A 20,787-nucleotide genomic window follows, 5' to 3' on the forward strand; every position below is an offset into this window, starting at 1 on the left:
TGATCACTGCTGATAACCATTTAGATGCTGGTAACCTTTCAATCCCAGGAGTGCCTGTTTGATTAGTATCTTGTGTGAATTGGTCCCTGGTGGCTTTTAAAGTATGATTTTCTCTGAAATGCTGCAGGGTTTCAGAGTGGCCGAGATCATTTAGCCAGTGTCTGATACATGCTGCCTCTGGATCGGGCAGCATATATCACCTGTCAGGTTCCCTGTAAGGGATACACATACATAAGTTTTTACTAGCTGACCTCACCAAGAGAAATGAATACCAGACACGGTAGATTTACATTGATGAAAAATATGTGCCCTCCCCATTCAATGTCTGTTAGCTGTTGTTCTCTATTACTCCATAGAAAAAACTGCCTGTCTGCTTGTAGTGAGGAGGTCAGAACGAATAGCAGTAGTCTTCAGTCACAGCAGCAATCACTATACAATGTTAACATTCAGGAATATGAAGGGTAAATTGGTTTATTTATCGGGAGTACTCCCGGCACAACGTGGGTGTGTATGAAACGACTCAGTTTGCACATATATTTACAAATATATATATATATATGGATATATAATATTTTAATGAGATATATTCTGACTGGGAATCTCTGGACACCAGAGGTCGGTGCTAAGGTTATAGAGATGTCTTCTTTGAAGCTGGGCTCAAATTGCAGCTGTCTGCACTATACCTGGCTCTTAGATAAATAGAGGACTTTTGTTTCCAGTGCTGCCAGTACTTTAACCTTCATGAGCACCGGTGTTCAGTCTGGGGTCTGTGCATTCACAAAGCCGGTCTCTGGAGACTTACACAATCCATCAGCCATTTCTGCTCTTTCATCTGTGGTTTCGAAAGCATTTCTACCGCATGCAACTTCATGTTCCTATTAAATATTCTGATTGGAGAAATGACCCTTCTCTTTCAGCTAACAAAAGGTACTAACAGGAAAAAAAGACAGAACAAATATTGGACGCTTTACAAGTATGTTTAGTGAGCTCCTGTTTGAGACTGGCATAACACACAGGAATATTAAAAACGCAGCTTATAGCGTTAAAAATGTCCAGAGTTTCCTCACTTCTATTCTTGGCTAAACTTCTTTATTATCTCCTTTCACCATAGCTGTAAATATTGTAATACTTTTCTATGTCTCAAACATAAGCTGGCCTTCCTGCATTCAGAAGATCTAAGCTTTACAGTCTTTTTTCAGTTTTAGACTAAAGGCCATTCACATTAGATAGGAGTAGGGTGATGGTTGAACATTATGCCGACACCTTTTAGTCCGTGTCCACAGTTAGCATTCATATAGGTTTATTAATATTACTCGCTTATATAGCACCATTAATTCCACAGCGCTTTACAGACAACATCATCACTGTCCCCATTGGTGCTTAGAATTTACATTTCCTATCAGTATGTCTTTGGAGTGTGGGAGTTATCTGGTGGAAACCCACATATATACAAAGAGAACATACAAACTTGTCCTTGGTGGGGGGTGATCCCAAGACCCCAGCGCTGCAAGGCTACAGTACTAACCTGCATGTTAAGTGGCAAAATTCTGGAGACAGATTCCCTTTAAGAACATCAGTGTCAATGTATGTGCGTGTATTGGTAGCAATATTTCAGTTGTTTTTCTCTTATTTATATATATATCTTATAGATGGAAACTAGCACAGATTTATAGGACTGGAATAGCTTACATTTAAGGTATGAAATGCATCTTTTTAAATCAATTTTATTTGTCACATACGCATTCATCATTTCCTGAAGGAGGATGTAAAAGAATCAAAACATTGTATACAAAGCAACTTATACAATGAGTAACGTATAATGGGTATTATCAGTATTGTCAGTACTGTAATATGGATCATGGTGAGGAAATGCTCCTGGTAATGTATGTAGCTGCCATGTTATATTTATTATGAACAGGGTAAGGACTTGGTTATAAATCTGTATATATGTCATCATATTATTATAGTTACTGTGTTTGTAGGTAAATTGGAATAATTCATTAGATTGGAAAATTAACTAAAAAGGAGCTAAAAATACAATCAGAACATGAACTAATGTCAGAATTTTAGCTTTCCTAATAGTGTTACAAACCTCCAGTTCAGTGATTAATGACTTATTGAAATGTTATACTGTTGCTGCTTACTAAGCTTTTGTGATTTTCTGGCAGGCATAATAGTGCAGTTTTATTCTACATGGAAATAAATCAGTTTATGCATAGATTGTTTTTCAGGTCTGGCAAGCAGCTCTTATCAAGGAGTATATAAATTGTTGTTTTCTACTTTCACACCTTTTGCAGTGATAATCTATCTACACAGTTACACAACTGTTTAACAAGAGTCCTCAGATGAAATAAACACAGTTTGTCTATCAACGCAGACTAAAGGCCCCGTCACACTTAGCGACGCTGCAACGATCCCGACAACGATACGACCTGTCAGGGATCGTTGCTGCGTCGCTATGTGGTCGCTGGTGAGCTGTCAAACAGGCAGGCTCACCAACGATCAGGGGAGCAGCGACATCGTGGAAAGAATCTTTCCACGATGTCCTGCTCCTGGTTGCGAGCCTGCTGAAGCAGGAGCAGGCGGGTAACCATGGTAAATATCGGGTTACTAGGGGCACACGCGCACCTAGTAACCCGTTGTTTATCATGGTTACCACTCTGCTACAGTGAGCGGGAGGTTACCGCTCACTGTAGCAGGCTCGTAACCATGATAAGCAACGGGTTACTAGGTGCGCGTGTGCCCCTAGTAACCCGATATTTACCATGGTTACCAGCCTGATTGCTGCTCCCGCTGGTCACACAGCGATGTGTGCTGACCAGTGGGAGGGCAACGACCAAAAAATGGTCCAGAACACTTTGCTGCCATCAGCGACCTCACAGCAGGGGCCTGATCGTTGCAAAGTGTCACACATAGCGACATCGCTGGTGAGGTCGCTGTTGCGTCACCAAAACCGTTACACAGCAGCGATCTCGCTAGCGATCTCACTATGTGAGACGGGGGCTTTACTTATAATACCATGCACACTATTTGTTCAACAGCGATCCATCTGATAAAGGTCTGAGTGTCAAACCAAAACATTACAAATACTGGATTTCAGTTCCAATAAAACTATGTTTTTCTTCTTACATCTGAGTGCTGAATTCTCTCTTTTATATAAAGCTTGTTTACTGTAGGGAAACATTGTGGATGCACAGTCATGCCATAATTTTACTTTGCCCTCTAATGAAGTAGAGCGAAACGTGCTTTGAGGTAGAGACACACAAAGTTACATGAGATTCATTTGATTCTGTGTAGTGCTTCACTCCTATGTCCTTGTGGATTTTTTATGGATATTAGATTTCTGACTACATCTCTGGCCTATTGTTTGTCCCCATATTGAGTTACCTTGTGTTCTTGATAACTCAATATACTCTGCTCAAAAAAATGAAGGGAACACTCAAATAACACATCCTAGATCTAAATGAATGAAATATTCTCATTGAATACTTTGTTCTGTACAAAGTTGAATGTGCTGACAACAAAATCACACAAAAATCATCAATGGAAATCAAATTTATTAACCAATGGAGGCCTGGATTTGGAGTCACCCCCAAAATTAAAGTGGAAAAGCACACTACAGGCTGATCCAACTTTGATGTAATGTCCTTAAAACAAGTCAAAATGAGGCTCAGTATTGTGTGTGGCCTCCACGTGGCTGTATGACCTCCCTACAATGCCTGGGCATGCTACTGATGAGGTTGCGGATGGTCTCCTGTGGGATCTCCTCCCAGACCTGGACTAAAGCATCCGCCAACTCCTGGATAGTCTGTGGTGCAACGTGACGTTGGTATATGGAGAGAGACATGATGTTCCAGATGTGCTCAATCGGATTCAGGTCTGGGGAACGGGTGGGCCAGTCCATAGCTTCAATGCCTTCATCTTGCAGGAACTGCTGACACACTCCAGCCACATGAGGCCTGGCATTATCCTGCATTAGGAGGAACCCAGGGCCAAGCGCACCAGCATATGGTCTCACAAGGGGTCTGAGGATCTCATCTTGGTACCTAATGGCAGTCAGGCTACCTCTGGTGAGCACATGGAGGGCTGTGCGACCCTGCAAATAAATGCCACCCCACACCATTACTGACCCACTGCCAAACCGGTCATGCTAAAGGATGTTGCAGGCAGCAGATCACTCTCCAAGGCATCTCCAGACTCTGTCACGTCTGTCACATGTGCTCAGTATGAACCTGCTTTCATCAGTGAAGAGCACAGGGCGCCAGTGGCGACTTTGCCAATCCTGGTGTTCTGTGGCAAATGCCAAGCGTGCTGCACTGTGTTGGGCTGTGAGCACAACCCCCATCTGTGGACGTCGGGCCCTCATACCTCCCTCAAGGTGCACCGTTTGTGCAGACACATGCACATTTGTGGCCTGCTGGAGGTCATTTTGCAGGGCTCTGGCAGTGCTCCTCCTGTTCCTCCTTGCACAAAGGTGAAGGTAGCGGTCCTGCTGCTGGGTTGTTGCCCTCCTACTGCCCCCTCCACGTCTCCTGGTGTACTGGCCTGTCTCCTGGTAGCGCCTCCAGCCTCTTGACACTACGCTAACAGACACAGCAAACCTTCTTGCCACAGCTCGCATTGATGTGCATCCTGGATGAGCTGCACTACCTGAGCAACTTCTGTGGGTTGTAGAGTCCGTCTCATGCTACCACGAGTGTGAAAGCACAACCAACATTCAAAAGTGACCAAAACATCAGCCAGAAAGCATTGGTACTGAGATGTGGTCTGTGGTCCCCACCTGCAGAACCACTCCTTCATTGAGTGTGTCTTGATAATTGCCAAAAATTTCCATCTATTGTCTATTCCATTTGCACAACGGCATGTGAAATTGATTGTCAATCAGTGTTGCTTCCTAAGTGGACAGTTTGATTTCACAGAAGTTTGATTTATTTGGAGTTATATTCTATTGTATGTGTTCCCTTTATTTTTTTGAGCAGTGTATATTTAACTTATATTTCCAACAAAGCTTGTGTGCTTTAAAACACAGTGGCACTCTATTGTATTTTGTGAAGGTTTTTCAAATTTTATTTCTAAACTGCTACGACCAAATATTGCTATGTAGCCCAAGCTTAGATGTTACCAGTAGAAACCAATCAGACTATCTTTTATTTCCTTTGTTCCATCTAGAGAATTTGAATGGGTTTCTATGTGCAATGTGGCATTTTTCTTCTTCTCTGAGTTTGTGGTCCAATATCCTTAAATTCTGAAATCTTATTACATTTTGATGGCTGTATATATCTATATGGTAACCTTTTTGTAAAATGACTTGCGTGACAAGACAGGTTTTGTTTCCCTTTCTATTATTAGTGTATATTTAGATGCTTGGTTTATTCACAATGCTCAGGCTGTGTATCCAGTTTATGGTCTGATTATTTCAGTATGTATCTGAATGCAGAGACATACAGCTCCTTTTATTTGTGGCGGAGCCAGCAAGGTTCGTGTGTGTAACATTATTCAGCCCCACTTTGTTTCGTTATTGATCTTTCTTAGCTGCACAAGCAATTTTGAAAGTTTTACCTTATTATTACAGCAATAAAACTGCTCAGCAACTCAGATAAAAATATCAATCCCTTTTACAGTGATTTAATATATCATCTGCTGTTATTTGTCAGGGAAAAACACGCGCGCACACATTGCCTTTGTTTTCATATTAGGACTTCAATAAAAAATGTGAAGTAGGCAAGGATTCTGTTTGATCCTGGCTAGTATTTCCAGGGAATGGAAAATAGTGATAACAGCTGTCATACTGGCTTCATTTCAATGTATTTGTTTCAGGAGCAAATCACAAGTGTATTTGTACTTGACTTGCATCATTCGTAAAACTTGTCCATGTGTTCCACCGTCACGGAGACATCTGACAGGGGTTTTTTCAGAAATGTTTCTGCATATAGCATTGTGTCTTGCAGTAGTTTATAAGGACATGACACAGTAGTTTTTTTTATTTGCGTTGCGTTTCCAACTTCTCTTTGTATTGATGTAGTGACTACAGGAAAGGGGACTGTAACAGTGGTTAAATTAGAAATAGAGACTTGTGTATGCCTCGTTGTTGTCCTGAGCTTCCTGTGCGGGTAATAAAGACACTTTCCTGAGCAGAACCAATATCCACAGGAATGCAGCATTGCATGTTATGTATTGCCACCAGAAACCTAATGGTGTGAAACCTCTACGATATCTCCACAAATTACAAAGCAGAAGTTTAAACTATGAAGTAATTTCCTAGGCCACTGACTACTCCGTGTTATCAATTTCTCTAAGCACACTACTTTATACCAGTGCCTAGGAGCAAATCTCAGGAATCACATCTACAAGTATTGGTTTCCATATGTCTACGCTTGAGGAATTTGTACATATATTTCAATGTTTGCATTCCTTCACCATGGACAAGAAAAATGTAATCCAGTGTAGTCCAAGGACAACATAGGCTGTACACGCAGATAGCTCTGCCAGATTTCAGAATTGCTGCTTTAAGCTTCAAAATGAGAAATAGCAGGTGAAGAAGATATTTTAGATAATATAGGTTGATTATAGTCTTCATAGCTCTTACAATGCGGTGTTTGATGTGTGTTTCACTTTTTGCACCTTTGGCACATTCACTTTCGCATATATTAAGTATTTTCCACTCTATTTATATGTTATTCACTTTTATGTCCTGTGTGCTTTGTGGTCATTTTACATAGCATATGATGCTCTGCGCCTCACTATTGTGGATATGGAGCGGTGTTCCTCACCTGACCGCTGCACCCACTTCTGGCTTGTTGGAGTGCATGATGCGTTCCACGCTATTCTGCCCTCATCCCTCATTGTCATGCCTACTGTAGATATTTACCTGCATGTTGGTTTTTGCACATGTTTTACTAGACCAAATGACAATCATGTACGCCACACTTATACCACACCCTGATGGCACATTTTGCTTTTCGTACATGTACTTAGCTATCATTTCTTATCATGTCCTTCTTTGCCAGTGTTGAGTAGCTGGAGTTGAAAATACTGTCAAATGTTAATTGCAATTTTGAACAAAATGTATGATAAAAGAAAATGTGGTCATACTACCACCAAACACAAACCAAAATTGACCTCCTTTGCTTCCAGGAAGCATATTAGTAGGGAGGAAGTAGTGAACATTATTGGATATATGACATATCACTCGTCTCAGCCGCAGAAGGATGATGTTACCTTTGACAGTGACCCCGTAAGTTTGAGTTGGTGTTCTGCACAGTACAGTCTGCCTGATCATAAATAACTAGGAGCGAGAGTGTTTGGGCCATTTATCCGTCAGTGTACTGTGTTATTATATGAGCTGTTACTACAGGGTTACCATCTCCTTCTATAGTGAGATCATGTTGATATTACTGAGTCTGTGTTTGTGTTGAAGAGTTTGAAAAGGGTTGGATTCATTCCTTGCAGTATTGCAATTTGCGGCAAATCAATTAGCTGTGAATTTAATTTTTTTGGCAACATTTTTCAAACTGGTAATTTTAAATTTCAAAATAATTCGATCATCTCTGAATGGTTATATACTATCCAGAAGGACCAAATTGTGAGTAGATAAGTGGAAGGAAAATGTGTGAATATAAAAGTTAGACAATCAACAGGTTCTAAAATAAGATTTTTTGGGCCTGGCAAAATATTTTATTAAATCATGAAGAAAACAATGTATGTAGTCACGCGTGACTGTAAATGCTGAGATTTTGGTTTCCTATTTCATCATCTCATATTGGTAATGTGATGAGTCACTAGATAATTAAAATCATCATCTCATCTGTACATAATAAAAACAGCTGCTGATGTCGTGTATAAATCTGAATCTGTTCTTTCTAGACGTAGCAGCTTGAGCGGTTTAAAGAAGGTATTTGTTAAGTCCTTTGAATATTTCTTTTTTTTGCCTTAATCCCCATCATTGCTATTTTCAGTGTATGTAGGAAATTAATATACTGCAGAAAGCAATTGACATAAAAGACTTGCTGTATGAACATTTACGGTGGGGAAAATAATTATTTGATACACTGCAGATTTTGCAAGTTTTCCCACCTATAAAGAATGGAAAGGTCTGTAATTTTTATTGTAGGTACATTTCAACTGCGAGAGACAGAATCTAAAAATAAAATTCAGAAATCACATTGTATGATTTTTAAATAATTAAATTTCATTTTATTGCATGAAATAAGTATTTGACCACCTACCAACCAGCAAGAATTCTTACTCTCACAGACCTGTTAGTTTTTCTTTAAGAAGGCCTCCTACTCTGCATTCATTACCCATATTAATTGCACCTGTTTGAAGTATTTACTTGTATAAAAGACACTTGTCTAACAACCAATTACACTCCAACCTCTCCACCATGGCCAAGACCAAAGAGCTGTCTAAGGACACCAGGAACAAAATTGTAAACTTACACAAGGCTAGGAGGGTCTACAGGACAATAGGCAAGCAGCTTAATGAGAAGGCAACAACTGTTGGCACAATTATTAGAAAATGGAACAAACATAAGATAACTGTCAATCTTCCACGGTCTAGGGCTCCATGCAAGATCCCGCCCCGTGGGGTAATGATGATTCTGGGAAAGTTCAGGAATCAGCCCAGAACTACATGGGAGGACCTGAACAATGACCTGAATAGAGCTGAGACCACAATCTCAAAACTACCATTAGTAACACACTACGCCATCATGGATTAAAATCCTGCAGGGCATGCAAGGTCCCCCTGCTCACACCAGCACATGCCCAGGCCCATTGGAAGTTTGCCAATGACCATCTGAATGATCCAGAGGATGCATGGGAGAAGGTCATGTGGTCAGATGAGACCAAAATAGAACTTTTTGGTATCAACTCCACTCACTGTGTTTGTAGGAAGAAGAAGGATGACTACAACCCCAAGAACACCATCCCAACAATGAAGCATGGTAGGGGAAACATCATACTTTGGGAATGCTTTTCTGCAAAAGGGACAGGTCAACTGCACCATATGGAAGGGAGGAGGGTGGATGGAAGGGGTCATTTATCGTAATATTTTGGCCAACAATCTCCTTTCCTCAGTAGGAGCATTGAAGATTGGTCGTGGCTGGGTCTTCTAGCATGACAATGATACGAAACACACAGCCATGACATCTAAGAAATGAGTCCGTAAGAAGCATTTCAAGGTCCTAGAGTTGCTTAGAAAATCTTTGGAGGGAGCTGAAACCCAATGTTGCCCAGTGACAGCCCCAAAACCAGAAAGATCTGGAGATCTGTGTGGAGGAGTGGGCCAAAAATCCCTGCAGTAATGTGTGCAAACTTGGTCAAGAATGACAGGAAATGTCTGACCTTTGTAATTGCAAACAAAGGTTTCTGTACCAAATATTGAGCTCTGTTTTTCTATTGTATCAAATATTTATTTCATGCAATAAAATGCAAATTAATTATGGAAAAATCATACAATGTGATTTTCTGGATTTTTGTAAGATTCTGTCTCTCACAGTTGAAGTGTACCTACGATAAAAAGTACAGACTTTTCCATTCTTTGTAGGTGGGAAAACTTGCAAAATCGGCAGTGTATAAAATAGTTATTTTCCCCACTGTATATGTAAATATAAAAAGTTAAGTTTATGCCAAAAAATAACTCGTAATTAAATAATAAAGATGTTTTCATTAAAAAAAAAATGTATTTTTAAAATGCAAGAGATGAATTTTCTATAAATTAAACCTAAAAGTGCCATACACATTGCATAAAACTAATATGATTTTCGATGGCCATTTATCTAATGTCTTAGGTGGGTGTCCCTCCTCCACAGCAGAGTTGTGGGATTCTGATGACTTATTCCCCTTTCCCAATTGAAAACACAAGTGGCTTGGATGACAGATACTGCACGTCTGAGCATAAAAAACTAGAATGTATGAAAAAGAAAAGTGATGCAAAGAAGCAGCCACACAAACTTTGTGGTACCTACACATCCTAAAGGATTATTCCATCGGCAACATATACCTAGGTGGTGAATGGATTGGGGAAAGTCTAACTATTGTTTCCTCATGATCATGAGAAGAGGATCCCCAGTTGTCATGGTTTTGAGCGATAGTATCAATTCTGATCTATTGGAGCAATGGTAAATACCGCTAACATAGACCCCCCGAAGTGAGAGGAGCAGTAGTCAGGCATGTTCACTACCACTATATTAACATAGGAGTTTTGGACATAATTTTTCAGGATTGGTTGGGGTAGTAAATGCATCAACTGTCAAGGATAGGTTATCATTTCAAGGGATATCCCTGTTAAGAGAGAGGGCAAAAGCCTGAAGAAAGCCAAGAAAATAAATGTTAGACATAGGGTAGAGGTAGAATAAAGCACCAATCCTGAGTGACAAAGATGGCACAATCCAGCTGTATCATGGGATTCCCAGTGTGATTATCTGGATCTTCCCAAACAAACAGCACCTTCATTATATACTTTGTAGCATATATTCCAGGTACTGGGTATGTGCTTCAACATAGTTGAAGAAAATGTCATGACTATGTGTGTAACCAGTTTCAGATAAATTTGTATACTTTGCTCTAGCAAACATTGCTTCACATTACACAGTGGCTGCTTCTGATCCCGGAGGCAAGAGGATCACCTTAATGTTAGATATCTCAATGTACTGTAAATGTTTCCAGTAAAGCAGGAAAGAATATGTCTTGTTACATTAAAATATATCTCTCACTGCTTTTCTTCTATTAAAGGAGTTCAGCATTCAAACGCTGCTCATTATTTCTGGATAAGTAATGTAACCACATTCAGGGGGCAGGTGTACTTTAAAGCGTATCTGTATCTGTGCATTTCATAGAAACCTTTCTGGAACATAATCAAACATTATTCAGTGAGTAAGAAATGTAACAGTACATACAGCTTCTGCAAAAAACCCTGACAGCAACATACCGGCAACTACTTTATATTGTGTCTCTATATCGCATGTAGAAAGAATACTCTCATTATTTCCTTTTTATTAATTGATATGGCTATAATCAGGCACCACTGGAAGCATTTACATCCACAATCAATGTTTGTATGGCATTGAGAGCAGATTCCTGCATTATAAAGCCCGGTCTCCGCATGGTGCACTGATATAAAGTAACAGTTGGAGGGACGTCTCCGGAAAACCTCATGTATCAGTATCAATTTGCTTCAAAGTACAGATGATGACTGCATACTTAACATTAGGTGTTCTGAACAAATCAATGCGATTCATCTTTCTTGTACAGACAGTCATTGTACCGTTTCACTGAATTCATCCCTAATTATCTCACTTTGAGATGGAATATTTGCTAATTTCAGTAGAGATAGGGAATAAGCAGTTATTGTACTTGGCAGGTGACTTTTGCTGTGAAGCTGACCATTTTAGTCAAATCACATCTGAGAGATCATTTTATACTTGAAGGCAGAGAATAGTAAGATTTCTCGTGGATAGGTGTTCCATAGAGCCCTGAGAAAATCTATAATAACAGTCCTACTGAATTGCTCAATTGTATAGAATGTACCTTCCATTTACTAGGTTTTTCCTTTTTTAGCTGCTCAAACAATCTTTTGAGGATTTACAAATATTTATCAGCTGTTCTGCTGTCAATATACATAATATATACAGATGTAGACAAAATTGTTGGTACCCCTCTGTTAAAGTAAGAAAAACCCACAATGGTCACTAAAATGACTTGAAAACGACAATTCACCATTTCAATTAACCATCATTTCACAATTATGACCAACCGTAGATGGTAATCTGCCCAAAAACTGATACTCAGGTAAGCTACATACTAGAGGTGAGTGAGCCACTTCATTTAAAATCTCCATTGCACTTCACAAAAAATTGGGATCTGCCAGAACCTGAATTTTTGTGATCCAATTTGAGAAAAAAACAGCAAATGATGGGCGTCTGCCATGTTGCTAATTTCAAAGGGTCAGGAGTGAGTTGAAAAATGAATACTCATCTCTCCTCAGGTCTCACCTTGTTCTCGCAGGTTCCCACTTGGATGTTTTGGTCTGGCCTTCATTCACAAGCCTCTGGTCATTTATATGCCACAGGTCCCAACACATCTTTGATGGAAGCATTGGTGTGACAAAGAATGGCAACCTGTGAATGAAACCCAAACCTCAATGGCCAAATAAAGATGGCTGAGGAGAGGTGAATATTAATTATTTCTTTTCATTCTATTTATTATGCAGTGGGATCTCGAGATTTCATGACCAGTTTCGAGCAAAGTTCCAAATTTAAATTTCGGCAGATTCACTCATCACTACTACATACACACATGCACCCAACCGTCAAATTCAAGAATTGCTGTTCACTTGCTGCCTAATTTATCCCACCCTATGTCATTCTCTCCCTCTGTATATATATATATATATATATATATATATATATAGTATCACAGCTCTAAGTGAGTTTTCCATTAGGAAGCCTATTTTTGACCTTACCATTACTTTCAGAATGCAACACTTATTCTTTAGCAGGTTCTTAATATCATATACTGTATTTAGAATATGGTTAGTGTGATATTATATCTAATTTAGTCCATATCGTTCCAAGCAACTGATGACTCATATACAGACAGTAAAAGAAAGAAACCATCGGTGATATAACAAGGGGGAATTTGTGACTATTAATATCATTTAAGTGAACATGAAAATAAAAAGTATTCTGTTATATTAGCACCAGTATGAGAATTATAGGAAAGAACTAGCTAAAACAGAGCACTGCAGAGATGTGTTACATTTGAGGTAGTATACTGTACTTTTGCTTGTTCCTAAATTAAAAGGAAATATGTTAATAGCAAATTTGGTATTTATTTGAAACATTTTACAATCTATAGAATTTCGAATTGGCGATTGTTAAATGCATATACTGTATATGTGTAATATCGTGTGTGTCGCCTCAGCCAGTGTAGCACTTTAATAGCCTGATAATATAGTTGAATATATATTTTAGGGTGATGACCTTCACTGTAAACTGCTGATATTACTCATTTCTTAATGAAAACCTTTTTATTCGTATCTGCCAGTGGAGAATTATCCTGTCATTGGGATGTTTTAACTTGAACTATCCAACCTACTTTGTTAAGAAATCTCAGCAATGTGATTATAAAAAATTATAGGGAAATAAAAACCAGCAATGGCTAGATTTGCCTAAGAAGAAGAAGCGTGGGCGATTGAACATGCCCTTGATTGAGCTAACTGCTTGGGCTAAAAATAAAGGCTACCTGCTGTGACAAATAGAATAATGATTTTCTATGTGTCACTTATTGTATGAAAATCTTATATATTCCTTACCGGAACATATATTATGTATCTGCACTAGACTGTAGATGTAGATTAGATTAGAGAAAGTTTTCTAGGCCTATTAGAAGGGTACATAGTCTTATGAGTCTATACAGATGGATTCAGAGAACTTAGCACTGTTTGTTGCTGCATTAGGATCCTTCGTAGCATTAGGATTATATGTTTGGGTTTTCACACACTTTAGAAACCTTTTGATGAATTAAATGGTTATTTCTCTTATTTAGATGCATCATAATGCTGCTTTAAGATTATCAATCTCATATTGGTGTGAGGCGGTCTCGTAGCACGCATACGATGAGCTGATGGAAAGGGTAGTGGTGCTCTGATGAGTGCTACATGCCCTTCATTGTTTACCAGGCACAGCTTCATAATTTTGTAGCAGCTATTCCCGGCATTGCAGCTCAGTCCTATTCCTTGAATGGGACTAAGCTAGAAAGAGATGTACTGCTAGATTATCTGATTGATGGCCTATTCTAAACCCCGCCATACACATCAGATGGTTCTACCAATCACTCAGCCGGCTGCTATCTCTTGCACATAAGAGCGCTTGCTCTGCTGAATGCTCCTGCGTTCTCTGTGAAAAAGCAAACGCCAGACATTTCTGGCAGCTGCTTATCTCCAAGAGAACAAAAGAAATGGTGGTCCAAAATTGGACATGCTTGATCGTTTACTTCCCCACCCATCCATTGTCCAGACCCCCATACATATTAGATTGCTGGCCAAACCCGTAAATGTTGGTGGGTTCAGCTGACATTAGCCTAGTGTGTATGGGGAACAATCTATCAATATGTAAGTTCCTGAAATCGCTTTAACTGTATTTATGTGCATACATATTTGCCAAGTTGGAAACCCATATTAGGGGACATTAAAGCCCCACTGTGATATCATTTAGCGATAGAATTCCCTCAAATAGGTCAGGAGAACCTTTTCTTTTCATGCAGAGTAGCACAATATCTGCCTTTTTTGTGGTCTAGTTTGTGGGGCAGTTTCACGATTGGACTGTTAACAAGTGCAATATGTGGTTGGTGTACGAGTCGTATGCTGTGCATATATTTTGTGTGTGGCGTGTGATATGCACAGGATTACTAGATGCAGTTTGTGCTGTTTTATAATCAATGCATGATAAATAAATAGCACAGATTGACATTATTTGTATTCACCAGTATGAATGACAGATGGCTGATCATTCTGAATCTGTGAGCACGATCTGTAGATATCTAAGCTACGCAGCAATAAAAGGTTTCGATACTCTTGAAGCCCCAAATGCAAATTAAAAGGAAAAAATGCTTCATAGCTCAAGAATTGTTTTCTCTATATGATTAGTATCGATCCATTGGTTGCCCTTTTTAGTTGTAGGTCACTTTGATAAACTTTACAAAAGCACTTTAGATAATGAATAGTTCTTGTAAATTATGCAGACTTTGCTCCCGTAGACTGAACTGACAAGAGTCACTTGTTATAGTAAATCAATAGTTTACACTCATAAAGTTTTTATTCTTTAACTTTTATCTTCTATTCCCCTTGCAAATTTTTGCTCCACAACGTGAAGTAAATTAAACAGAATAGAAGAGGCCATTGTATTAAGTCTATAAATTCCCTACATAACTCAGATTTATGGAAGACCTTTTAATACCCGTTAAGTTTCTCAATGAACAAAAATGAATTCTTTCTTTAGAAAATGTTATATGATTTTCAAAGTATTTGGGAACATGAATATGAGAGAATTTTAGGGAATTTCTCTTTTTAATAAGGAAATTATTGCAGTTTTCTTTGTAATCACTTGTATAATAAATAATAATCTTTTTATTTATATAGTGCCAACATATTCTGCAGTGCTTTAAAATTCAGACAAATTACAGACATTATTGACACTGTCCCCATTGAGGCTCACAATCTATATTCTCTATCAATATGTGTTTGGAGTGTGGGAGGAAACCCACGCAAACACAGAGAGAACATACAAACTCCTTGTAGATGTTGTCGTTGGTGGGATTAGAACCCAGGACCCCAGTGCTGCAAGGATGCAGTGCTAACCACTGAGCCACCGTGCTGCCCACTTGTATGTTGCTTTTTTGCTAAGTATCTAAAAGCTCCAATTCTGCTTCTTTTTAAAATAATTATTTCAGTCATTATTATTATATAAATGTTTCTGGTTAGGCAAGTATATAAGTATTTTACTACATGTAGCATCAAAGTGAAAAAAAAAAAGACTGAGAACTAACAGCGATCTCTTCTTCATGCAGTAAACTCCGGAGATGGCATTGACTACAGCCAGCAAAAACGTGAAAATATCGGAGACTTGATTCAAGAAACACTAGAAGCCTTTGAACGTCATGGAGGAGAAGATGCCTTCATCAATATAAAATACATGGTCCCTACCTATGAATCCTGCTTGCTAAACTAGAATAAAATAGAATAAGCGGGCAGATTGCAAAGCCCTTCATGTGCTCCTGAAACGGCACACCAATTTGTTAATTTTTCTGCTATTTATGACTTTCTTTCTTCACATCTGCTAAAATGGGATCTTTTGGCCATTTGACTGTTAGTACTATTGTGCACCAGGCTATGGAATACATAAACACTGACTGTTTCATACATTACAATGGTGTACTGTGCTTTTTTGTACCATGAAAGAATACGCTCTTTATGGCTGAGCTGACTGAAATGAGAGTCAGAGTTAAGACTTCGCTTGTACAGACCATAAAACTATAATTTTCATATGCAATTCAGCAATTGCTGCTCTGTGTTCTGTTGCCCTAAGGGTTATGTCAGAGGTTTTAATGAGGGTTTGCACTGACTACTTAATAGGTGTTTGTCATGGAAAAGAACTAGCAGTTCAGCTGTGACTTTTCTGCAGCTGTGCAATGTAAAGTGTCCACTTGCATAGTAAACCACTTAATTTATTGTATACATTAAGGAAAAGTGACATTGTATGGAGCTTTAACTAAGATTGTCATATATTAGAAGGGGTTTTATAATAGCAACTTCATATACATCATCAAGCCTAAGAATGCTACATCTATCTACATTGAAAATCCCTTGCATATTATTTAATGGAGAGTTTGCATAGGTGGTTTCACATCTATACATTATATCAGCTCTATTACCAGACCACAAGTATATCCACCCAAGAAGGAAGAATGTAAATATCCTTCAGCATCTTTGCTATATTCACACCTATGAAGTGATTGATTCTAATAATTGAAACAATTGTGGTTCTTTGATGTAGGCCTCATTAAGTCATCCGTTTCTCAAGTATGCATTCTTTACATGTTTTTCAACGATAGACTATGTACCCATTAAAATCTTTAGAGCTGTTCACATGTCCAAGTTTTTTTGGCAAACATAACACAGAGATATGTCCATTTTTATTTGGAGTCACAACTCAAAATTACTCATACAATGAGTATGGGTCTGTGAAAATCACGGACAGCACACAGAAGACATCAGTGTGCAGTCCGTGTCCTGTCGGTGATTGATATTACAATGGGTGGGAGAAACTTATTAATTTATTTTTTATATGTGATATTCACTGATGACAATGTCTGAATGAGGCCTGATATGTATAGATTTACCTAAGGTTCGCCTACAAAAGATGGAATATTAACCCCTTTACCCCCGAGGGTGGTTGCACGTTATTGACCGGGTCAATTTTTACAATTCTGACCACTGACATTCTATGAGGTAATTACTCTGGAACGCTTCAATGGATCCCCCTGATTCTGACACTGTTTTTCCATGACATATTGTACTTACTGATTGTGGTAAAATTTCTTCAATATGACTTGTGTTTATTTGTGAAAAAAACTGAAATTTTGCGAAAATTTAGAAAATTTTGCAATTTTCAAAATTTTAATTTTTATGCCCTTAAATCGGAGAGATATGTCACACAAAATAGTTAATAAATAACATTTCCCACATGTCTACTTTACATCAGCACAATGTTTTTTTTATTAGGGAGCTATAAGGGTTAAAAGATGACCAGCGATTTCTCATTTTTCCAACAAAATTTACAAAGCCATTATTTTAGGGACCACATCACATTTGAAGTCACTTTGAGGGGTCTTTATGACAGAAAATACCCAAAAGTGACTACATTCTAAAAACTGCACTCCTCAAGGTGCTCAAAACCACATTTAAGAACTGTATTAACCCTTCAGGTGCTTCACAGGAATTTTTGGAATGTGGAAGAAAAAAATTAACATTTAACTTTGATAACTTTAGGTCATCATATTGAATAAGTTGTCATTAGTCTTGAGCGCAAGTGCTCGCTACTTGAGTTTGCATCAGGTACACGGGTATGCGCCATGTATTGCGCGTGCTCGAGTGACATGCTTGAGTCCCCGCTCGCATGTTTCAGGGTTATTAGATGCCCCAAAAAATATGCGGGGATCGCTCGTGCATGGCAGGCAATCCCCGCCAGGTTTTTTTGGCCACAAAGCATATGAGGTGGAGACTCGAGCATGTCACTTGAGCACCCGCGATACTCAGTGCATACCCGAGCACCCGATGCAAACTCAAGTAGCGAGCACTTGCGCTCAACACTAGTCGCCATATCGTCATCTTTTTTTTTTTTACATTTGAATAAAATCCCTAGCCCAACCCTAACCCTAACACAACCCTAACCCTAAAGTATATTTTTTATGCCGTTCCTCGTGCGGTATAAGTGATTAGACGACTTTATTCTCCTGGTCGGTGTTATTACAGAGATACCAGAATCATATTGGGTTTTTATGATTGACAGCTGTCACACACTAACAGACACATTTTTTTGTAAAATCTAGTTTTTGCATCGCCATATTTTGAGAGCTATAATTTTTCCATATTTTGTCCGACAGAGTCATGTCATGGCTTGTTTTTTGCGGGACGACTTGATGTTTTTATTGGTACCATTTTCAGGCACCTGACATTTTTTGATCGCTTTCTATTCTGATTTTTGGGAGGCAGAATAAACAAAAACCAGCAATTCCAGAATTGTTTTTATGTTTTTTTTTATGCTGTTCTACGTGTGGTAAAATTGATAAGGTAGCTTTATTCTTCGGGTCAGTACGTTTACAGCGGTACCACATTTATATAGTTTTTCTATGTTTTGGCTTTTTTACACAATAAAAGCTATTTTATAGAAAAAAATATTTTTTTGCATCGCTTTATTCTGAGAACTATAACTTTTTTATTTTTCGGCTGATGGAGCTGTATGGTGGCTTGTTTGTTGTTGGACAAGATGACGTTTTCAGCGGTACCATTTCTATTTATATTCGTCTTTTTGATCGCGTGTTATTTTGTTTTTTGTTCGACGGTATGATGATAAAGCACTGTTTTTTGCTTAGTTTTTTTTTTTTTAACCATGTTCACTATAGGGGTTAACTAGTGTTTTATAGGTCAGGTCATTCCGGACGCGGCGATACCAAATATGTTGTTGTTGGATTATTTTTATTTTTATTTTTTTTTCATTTTTTAACACTTTTTGGACTATTATTCTGTGTCCCACTCTGGGACTTTCACTTTTTTTATTCTGATTGCCTGTATAGCACAGGAATGCAGCACCATCCCTGTGCTATACAGGCTGTCAGTGCTGCAGATGTAGAAGATATTTTGGTCATGCACTGCGCATGACTAAAATATCTTCCTGCTGTCTGGTGACCCAGATGTTGTCATGATGACATCGGGTCGGCATAGCAACATCCGGGAAGCCACGGCAGACAGCGCTGGAGGCCAGGAGAGGAGGTGAGTATTGCCCCCGCAATGCTGCGATCGACTTTGATCGCAGCATTGAGGGGGGTTAATGTGCCGGGAGTGGTGCGGGACCGCTCCCAGCACATAGCATCGGGTGTCAGCTGTGACTATCTGCTGACACCCGGCGGCGATTGTCCCGCACCACTTGTGTGGGGGCGCGATCGCCATATGACCTAATAATACGTCGTTGGTCCAATCGGCCCAGGTCACTATGACGTACCATTAGGTCATACGTCAGAAAGGGGTTAATAATGAACCATTTGTGCCCAGAGCAGTCACTGAGAAATGAAGAAACAGCTAAGGCTATGTTCATATGTCCAGTAATCATCTGTTAGAATGGATCCAGCAGCAATCCCTTGACAAAGAAGTTGTGCAGAAACAACGTTTCCGTCCAGCTAAAAATAAATGATTTCAGCTGGATCGGTTTTAACTTTGAAGTCTATGGAAAATGGATCCTTTAACCCCTTAAGCCCCGCGGGTGGTTTGCACGTTAATGACCGGGCCAATTTTTACAATTCTGACCACTGTCACTTTATGAGGTAATTACTCTCGAACGCTTCAACGGATCCCCCTGATTCTGAGATTGTTTTTTCGTGACATATTGTACTTCATGATTGTGGAAAAATTTCTTCGATATCACTTGCGTTTATTTGTGAAAAAAACGGAAATTTGGCGAAAATTTTGAAAATTTTGCAATTTTCAAAATTTGAATTTTTAAGCCCTGAAATCAGAGCGATATGTCACACAAAAGAGTTAATAAATAACATTTCCCACATGTCTACTTTACATCAGCACAATTTTGGAACCAAAATTTTTTTTTGTTAGGGAGCTATAAGGGTTAAAAGTTGACCAGCGATTTCTCATTTTTCCAACAAAATTTACAAAACCATTTTTTTAGGGACCACATCACATTTGAAGTCACTTTGAGAGGTCTTTATGACAGAAAATACCCAAAAGTGACACCATTCTAAAAACTGCACCCCTCAAGGTGCTCAAAACCACATTCAAGAACTTTATTAACCCTTCAGGTGCTTCACAGGAATTTTTTGAATGTGGAAGAAAAAAATTAACATTTAACTTTTTTCACAAAAATGTTAATTTAGACCCAATTTTTTTTATTTTCACAGGGGTAACAAGAAAAAATGGACCCCAAAATTTGTTGTGCAATTTCCCCTGGGCACGCAGATACCCAATATTTGGGGAAAAAATACTGTTTGGGCGCACGGCAGGGCTCGGAAGGGAAGGAGCGCTATTTGACTTTTTGATTGTAAAATTTGCTTGAATAATTAGCGGACGCCATGTTGTGTTTGGAGAGCCCATGTGTGCCCAAACTTTGGAGCTCCCCCACAAGTGACCCCATTTTGGAAACTAGACCCCCCAAGGCACCTTTCTAGATGCATAGTGAGCACTTGGAACCCCCAGGTGCTTCACAAATTGATTCGTAACAATGAAAAAGTGAAAAAAAAAAACACTTTTTCATTTCTATGAATCAATTTGTGAAGCACCTGAGTGTTCCAAGTGCTCACAATGCATCTAGATAGGTGCCTTGGGGGGTCTAGTTTCCAAAATGGGGTCACTTGTGGGGGAGCTCCAATGTTTGGGCACACAGCGGCTCTCCAAACGCAACATGGTGTCGCTAACAATTTGAGCCGATTTTCTGTTAAATTTGTTAGAGGACACCATGTTGCATTTAGAGAGTCCCTGTGTGCCCAAACATTGGAGCTCCCCCAC

The 20,787-nt window shown here is 39.0% G+C and overlaps 1 protein-coding gene across 1 annotated transcript in view; it reads left to right on the plus strand.

Moving 5' to 3' along the window:
• The window catches only part of PACRG (parkin coregulated), an 856,879-nt gene extending 840,406 nt beyond the window's left edge, over nucleotides 1–16,473 (plus strand). The window contains exon 5 of the mRNA XM_073673251.1: nucleotides 15,567–16,473. Coding sequence (XP_073529352.1) covers nucleotides 15,567–15,727 — 161 coding nt within the window. The 3' untranslated portion in view covers nucleotides 15,728–16,473. The remainder of the gene's footprint in view (nucleotides 1–15,566) is intronic.
• The last annotated feature ends 4,314 nt before the right edge of the window (nucleotides 16,474–20,787 follow it).

The sequence above is a fragment of the Phyllobates terribilis genome, unplaced genomic scaffold (genome assembly GCF_046119375.1).
Source record: "Phyllobates terribilis strain yellow unplaced genomic scaffold, ASM4611937v1 Scaffold_3__8_contigs__length_932513732, whole genome shotgun sequence".
Taxonomy (NCBI): domain Eukaryota; kingdom Metazoa; phylum Chordata; class Amphibia; order Anura; family Dendrobatidae; genus Phyllobates; species Phyllobates terribilis.